Consider the following 7674-nt stretch of genomic DNA (forward strand, 5'->3'; position numbering starts at 1 on the left):
ATGCTTAACAACAGAGCTACCTATAATGATACAGGGGCTTCTAGAATATTTTGAGGCTGGTGGTGGTGGGGATGTTGGGCGGTTTTGTGGGGGTTTTTTTGTTTGGTTTTTTTTTTTCACTAAACACTCTCCGCACTCAGCTGCAACTGACTTTAAAGCATGGGTGCTCATTTGTTAGATTAAAAGGGGATGTTCTGAATTAAAGCAAGAATGACTTAAGGTGATCCTGAACAAGTGTATTCTGCGCCACAAACATCACTGCCAGAAAGAGCAAAGTTTTATACAAAAGTGTAATGTAAATATATAATTTTTTAAAGAAAAAAGTAATTAAAGAAAATGTAAAAATGAAAATGAACCTTTAAGACAGTCTCCTTCACTGCCATCCCTGATACAGTTTTCACATGGGTGTAATTTTACATACAACACTACAATAAAGTAGATGATTTCACAAAAGGCACCTGTATACTTTTGTTAATACCACTATCAAATTCCCCATCTTTCCGAAAAGCTCCTGGTGATCAGCTATCCTTAAAAACTTTCCGTTTTAGATGCATTTTGCCCACTCTCGTAACATAATTCACATAAAAGGCATCTTTATTGTATTTTACCTGTTTCAGTGTGAGGGCTTTAGCTTTTTCTTTGGAGACGCCCATTTCCCACACACACACCGCTGTACTTGTTCCTCCTGTGATAACTAGTTTGGGGTTGGGGCAAATGGCACACAGTATCTGACCCCACTCTGACAAACACTCGTAAACAATTACTGCCTAGAAATAAAGAAGACAACGAAGAATTACTTGCAGAATTAGTGTTTCGAAGGATAAAAGTAAAAACTTGAGTGCCACCCTGCATACTGGACCATTAAGGAACTAAGATATTGCTGCTACTCCTTATGCAGTTTTTCCTCAAATGAGCAATTCCAGCCTCTGCCATAAGATGCCTCCCAAAGTGAACTTGAGAGATGAGCTTTAATTGCATAGATTCACTTCATTCATGTTTTGCAGACCTAGTAAAAAATTATTAGTTGGTTTATGTCATTCTGTCAGCATTCTGATGAAACCACCAGATAGGGAGCCACAAAACATATGCAGTACAAGATTATTTCATTCACGTGTATAACAGATTTCCATTGTTAGATTTCTTCTACTACTGAGCACTAATTGCTTTTGGTACATTCAGCACTGAAACAAATTCGAGATTACAAACCTTGTCCGACTCGTAGGTACCCAGCCTACAGCTGAGGTCTGCATAGCCCCAAGCAAAAGTTTTATTCCATGTAGGTGGGATAAGAACTTTATTCTGTTCTACTGCCAGAATGCCTTTATCAGTACACACGATCTGTCCCACGGGCTCCTTGAGCTCTAAAAAAGAAGATGGGGTTAAGTTTTGCTGCTAGCAGAGAGAAATACGATCTGATCCCATTAAACACCTGACGCTCTCCAAAAGCAGGGTCTCTGTATTGGCTATGTTATACAGATCCTTCCTTCACCTGCAACAGCAGCAACTTTTGCTACAATCCTAACAAATGCAGCGCTAAGAACCACCAACAGTGGCAAAGGCACCCTGAGGATCACAGACAGCAACGCTGCACAGAATGTCTGCGGTCATTAAAAGCGATTGTTTGGCACATTTTTGGCACAAGCAAAAATAAGTTTTTGGTATCGATTCCAACATCTTGGCCAAGCGTTTGCACTGGCTACAGCCCGTGGTGTCCTACCTGGTTTTCTCAAAGCTTGGCAGATATAGATTAGTGCCACCTAATTCCTGTCATAGAGTGTATCCCTGCTACATCCTGTGTAATAGTACATCCTCCTCTCTTTACAGCAGGCAAGGAGAGATTCGTTTAACTGACTAGGAAAGAAATCGCTGTAGAGCATTTACCTGCTTCACAGAAAATTAAGTTTTGTTCAGTCCAACATCAGATATGAAGTCAAAACCTGCCTCTTTTGTCTCAGTGAGGCTACCAACACCATCCTTTCCTGTCAACGTTTTTCAGTATTTCTTGGCACTGCGATAAAGAATCCTTCTGCTGTGGAAATCACAAAAATTGAGGCTATCGCAGCCCCAGAAGAAATGTACCCTCAATACTGTTTGTGGAATGAAAATTTTAAAGACGTGCCCAATTTTATCTCTCTATTTTAGAAAAGTTACATTAAACAAGCACAGATTTGGTGCTTCCCCAGGGCACTTTAAGGTAACTAAGAATATAATCTTACAGCATTAGGTGATGTTAAATTTGTCTTTCTCACAAAAGTACCGGCATTAAGAACATTAGAACTAAGCAAAACATGAGAAGGAACAATCTTGCTGAACCTCTGAGTGCTCTGACAAAGAAAAATCACCACGGTTTTACAGTTTACCTTTCACTGGGGCAAGAGATGGCCGCAGGTTGTCCAAATGATGGAAAAAAATCTTGTCACTTGTGGAACCAGGGGGCACAGAGGTTCCCACAGTCTCTCCATTCAGTCGGCTTCTAACACGCTTGGGTGGATGCGGTTTTTTAAACAGCTAAAATGAATCAGAAATTCTCATAAAAAATTACAGATCTACAAGAGCACAAGCTTAAGAACATCATCGTTACATCTAATTTATCTTCTAAAAATTCTGCAGGCCAGCAAATGTTACTTAACTGTTCTCAGTATTCACTAATAACTTACAGCATTTCAACAAGACTTCAACAAATAATACGAAATCCAACAAGGATATAAAGAGCAAAGTATTTTTAAAGCTACCTCCAGCTGCAAAAGCAGTTGAACCAAAGCCAGCAAAAATCCCAAAGCTGATGCATAATGTGGCATTAAATTCTAACCTAGGACAAACTGAAATCTAATTTTTGGCTTTGAAACCGCGTACCACAAACAGCAACTCACGCCCTTGGAGGTGACCAGGCTGGTGACCAGGCTACCAAAGAACAGAGTGACAGCATGATGGGTGGGGACATGCAACCGGACCTTCTATGACAATCACACACAAGAAATGCATCTTAGCACCCGACTATCTTCTGCGTAGCTTGTCATTATGAGTGATGGAATTTCCATTTTACTGCTTCAGTGACCATTCTTGGCATCTCAGACAGCATTAAACAAGCCGATCATCGCTTGTAAATAAGCTGTGTTCATAAATGCCACACACTAAAGTTTATCGCATGATAAAAACACCCTGGATGGTAGATGCTGTGTATTATAATATGCAAATGACAAATATAAATATTGAGTGATATTTTGTAAGGTTTCAATTACTCTTTTGCAGAAAGGCTATTACAGCACTGAAAGGTGAACTGGAATTCCAAGGCTGAAAGTTAATTTCCTTAGAGCCCTTTGAGATGTGTTACTTGTTTGCCTATCCAAAGCAGAGGGAACACGCACAAGCCCTGAGGCAGCTGAGCTATAAGCATGGACACGTATTTCTACTGCTCACACCTAAACCCTGTGTACGAACGGTAACAACAGGACTGCGTGTCGCAGCTCCTCCTAAACTACAGCATGCCTCCTGTCTGGGCTATGAGAAGATGGAGAGAGAAGGTACAACATATAGTGTTCACATGGACAAGTGATCTCAAAAAATGCCCGTTCCAGCAACAACTCCCAATCCCCGCCCTTTCCTTTCTCTTTTGAGCAACCGTTCCTCTTGCTTATTCATTCCCCCACGCTGTGGCATCTCTTCCAAACAAAGCACCAGCTCTGGAATGTTTTGCAGCACAACTCTTTAAAATGGTCAACAGAACTACCAGAGGCAATACTGGTGGAAGAGATCGGATAAAGAAGATGTAGTCCTCGTGTTACATCTCCACGCATCAAAGGAGTGAAAAAGTGCACAGCAGCCACGTTCACTGAGGTAGCCTGCCCTAGATCCCCTGTGGAATGTTCACAGAGGTTCACAGGAAAACTTTACAGTTAGATAAAAACGTGCTCCACTCACCACCAAAAATGACATAAGGCAGGAGTTTTGAGTTTCCTGAATTTATTGCAGTCTGCCTATTTCCTCTAGCAACGCGTCACGCAATTTCTGGTAGATCTCATCATAGGTTTGTACCCAACAGGCATTTGAAGATTCAGGCAGACCTTTGGACTCCGCTGCAATACTCTTCCACTGCCCTGCTCTCAGCCCCAGTCTTTATCTGTTCATCTGACTTTAGCTGGGCCGTGTCTGATTCTTATCACAACACAGTGACTGATGATTAGTTAAGAGGACAAAACTCCACAGTCACTACATATCTAGATTATTGACAGAAAGCAAGGAAGGCAAAGGCGAAAAGAGCCACACAGGGTAGATGAGCAGTTCTTAGCTTTCCTTCCACGCAATGAGAGACAGCTGTTAGTGGACCCCCACGGGAAGTATGTTGTGGTGGTCCTGAAACATTATGTGCTGCTGGAGTCCAGAGTTCCCAATACATGGGCTGGTGTCCCAGAGAATTGCTTTAGGTACCTGTGGTTTCCACCAGATCTAGGATTGGAAAAATTCACCGATGACATTTAAAAGATTCACTGAACAGCAAAAAAAACCCTAAAAAAATGCCAAATTAAAAAAAAAAAATAGAAAAGAGAGAAAGAAAGAAACCCTCAAGTCCTCAAAAAACCCTAAAAATCCATACAGCGAAACTTCAGAGTTAATATTACATTTAATAATTTAATTTCATCCCTTAAAGGGAACACAAACTTTAAAGCTACACCCAAAAATGTGTCTATGTAGCTTCTTAACTATAGCTGTCCTGCAGGAGTCAATCCTCTTAATTTAAATTCTGAGGTTTTTTCAACTGATTCTTCGAATAAAAATGTGACCAAGATCTGCACAACGTCAAGAGACTGGTGTAAAAAAAAAAAAAAGGCTGCATAAGTTGTTCTGGAAATTATTTTATTACAGGGTAACTTCAAATACCAAAACATTAGGCATTACTTTGTAGTTGCATTTCCAGTGCTCCTCTCTGACTTTGCAGAAGGAACATATTTATCTTTTTGATCCTGATTTTTACAGCTGATAATTAATTTAACCTTTATTTTAATGGTACAAAGGGAAAAAAAAAGACAGGCAAAGCCCAAAGTTGATGTTCATTGCATTTATGATGGAAATGTAAATTATTTCACATAACTGGAAGAATATTTATGGAAAAACACTTCTAGGAAGTTGCACTCCTAAAACACTTTCCTGTTCTATATTAATTAATACATTTGAGTGTCACCTGGCACGTAAGAACTCTACAAAGTGCATACCTGCTTTGGTATCTGTCCAAAGTTATTGATGAATCCTATGGTGGCTGTCTCTTTTAAGGGATCGTTGATATTATAGATGTCCACTTGCCCCTCATAGAAGAGATGGTGGAAGACATTGACAGCTTCTACTGCAGCAGGACCTTGCTGTTTATAGCCAAAGATCAAGTCAATCCACTCGTGCAGATGCGCGCTCACAAAGTCGCATTCCAGAGCCTGAAATTCAAAGGGCATACATCAGCGTTCATCAGTTGAGCCCATGACACCTGCCACACAGGAAAATACGGAATGTATTTTGACATACTCTTGTTACGTTTTGATAAAGCTTTTCATCGAAGCAATCTTGCCGCAACGCGCTCCCTAGCCAAAAAGGAAGGGGAGGAAACAGCGGTTCTACAGACCTCTGCAACACTTAGCCACTGACCCAGAGCTCACGCGTTGGGTAGTAGCTGTGACTGCATAAATCGAGTTTAGATTAATAGGCAGTGGAAAGTCCCAGCTGGCGTTTTCTACAGTCATTATCAAAATGCAAATTACCTCCCGATGAACTCTGATAAACTCACGAGGATCTCCTTTTGCCCACGGTGGGAGTATAACATCACCAAGTTTGGTGCCATTTTGTTTGCAACCTATTAAAAAAAAAAGAAAAAAGAGAGAGAAGCACTGAAACTGTACTGCAACAGCAACGGAGAAAAATTATTAAAAAAATCCAATTCTAACCCTTTTCCTTTCTAAAGCAAGCCATTTCAGACTTTTCTTTAAAACACTGTGTTGTTTTTAAGTATCAGGCCATAAAACATGAAAAATGTTTTTGATTGCTCACAGGAGGAAGAATTAAAATATTCCTTGCTAAAACTTTTGAAGATGATGATAGTGTTTCGGCATACGCTCTTTGAAACAAACATTACCTTTCCAGCTAGAGATGTTGAGTAGATGACTCCTCCTGTCTTCACAACTTCATAATGCACAGTCTGAACTCAAAACCTTTACGTTTCCCCATCAAGTGCTCTTGGAACACGATTAGTATTTTGTCTTTATTTTTCTAGTAAAGAAAATTTCTGCTTTTCTCTCCCCATCATGGGAAAGACTCACTCAGTGCATAAAAGTTAATGAAAACAACAGCCAGTAAGGGGCCTTTTGCAATCACTGCACAGCCAGAATCTTTTTAAGTCAGTTTAGCTCACACCTCAGCAGCCAGCCCTGCCGCCACCGAGAACTGCTCCCGCAACAGCTGTATGCTTTGCACCCAGAGGAATAAGCACAGCAAAGTTTATTCTCCTATCTCTTTTCGACCTCCTTATTCTTACTCTGTGAGGAAAACTGGAATAAATGTGCTAGCCCCAACTTAAGGGAGGACGTAATTTCCTCTGTTTGGCATCTTTTTAGTATGTATATAACACTGGCATGTCAACTGAGTGTATTTTGGAGAAAATAAACCCCAGTACAGGACAGTGTAACAGCCAGCTGTACTGAGAAGCCTTGTGGAACAGTATTTCACCCCAGGATTTATTTTCTTCACAATACAAGCCTCCTGTATCACAGAATGAAATTACCGTTTCACCCACGAGAATGACTACACATCACAAGAGTACAGGCTAAACATCAATTTTCTTAATAGTGAAACTCTAACTGCTATCCCCCACAAGCTTCCCAATTATATTCTGGTTTTGTCGCTTGTTGCCAAGAGATGATTCTGTGCTTCCTATTAGCTCAGAGGAATGCCAAAAAACCTCCAAGTTTACAGGAGTACACAAGTACTAAGTACATTGCTCCAACGGAAACACTGCTTGCATCACCAGACTTAGAATCGTCCTGTCTTTTTCCTGGGGGGAGTGGGGCTGCTATGAATTAATACAATCAAAAGTATCACACAGTGTTTGACAGTTGTTCATAACAAAACATTTTTACCGTTATTCCAAATGCTCAGTGCAGAATTTCCAGGACTCTAGAAGCTCAAAAAATAAGAGTGACAAACATACTAAGGAATACGTATCTTCTATGGCCAGTAGGTGTAAAATTTGACTCCTGTTGAATAATCACTCGCACAAAAGCTAACTGTGACATTTCAAAAAACCTTCTAAGAATACTTCAAGAGGAACTTCTAAATGTAAAGACTGTCAAACAGATTTTTCAGAGCTTAAAAAAATATCCAAAAAGATGGTGAACACCATAACGGAGCAGCAAGTTACATGGAGAAAAATGCAAACCAGAGAAATTCCAAGTAAAACATGATTATCTGTGTTTTTTGAACTTGTGGAAAAAAAAAGGCCAAAGAAAAAAACCCAACTAAAACACATCACTCCAAACAAAAATCCTTTTGGGATATTTCAGTGTCTTGTTCAGCAATTCTCAGAACAAATTCTGCATTAACTGCTTAAAATAAACACTCATTGTTTGAGAAAATATCTTAAGCCTGATAAATCTGAAAAAAATCAGTGTGAGGCATCCCAGAAGAAATAAGAGTTCCTGC

At 40.0% G+C, this 7674-nt stretch overlaps 1 protein-coding gene across 1 annotated transcript in view; it reads right to left on the minus strand.

Annotated features, from left to right (window-relative positions):
* Window positions 1-608: 608 nt before the first annotated feature.
* The window catches only part of LOC104502357 (WD repeat and FYVE domain-containing protein 3), a gene marked incomplete at both ends in the record, with an annotated part of 41321 nt that continues 34255 nt past the window's right edge, over window positions 609-7674 (minus strand). Inside the window, 5 exons of the mRNA XM_010146324.1 lie at window positions 609-767; window positions 1207-1361; window positions 2361-2508; window positions 5208-5420; window positions 5742-5833. Coding sequence (XP_010144626.1) covers window positions 609-767; window positions 1207-1361; window positions 2361-2508; window positions 5208-5420; window positions 5742-5833 — 767 coding nt within the window. The remainder of the gene's footprint in view (window positions 768-1206; window positions 1362-2360; window positions 2509-5207; window positions 5421-5741; window positions 5834-7674) is intronic.

The sequence above is a fragment of the Buceros rhinoceros genome, unplaced genomic scaffold, assembly GCF_000710305.1.
Source record: "Buceros rhinoceros silvestris isolate BGI_N320 unplaced genomic scaffold, ASM71030v1 scaffold40960, whole genome shotgun sequence".
Lineage (NCBI taxonomy): Eukaryota > Metazoa > Chordata > Aves > Bucerotiformes > Bucerotidae > Buceros > Buceros rhinoceros.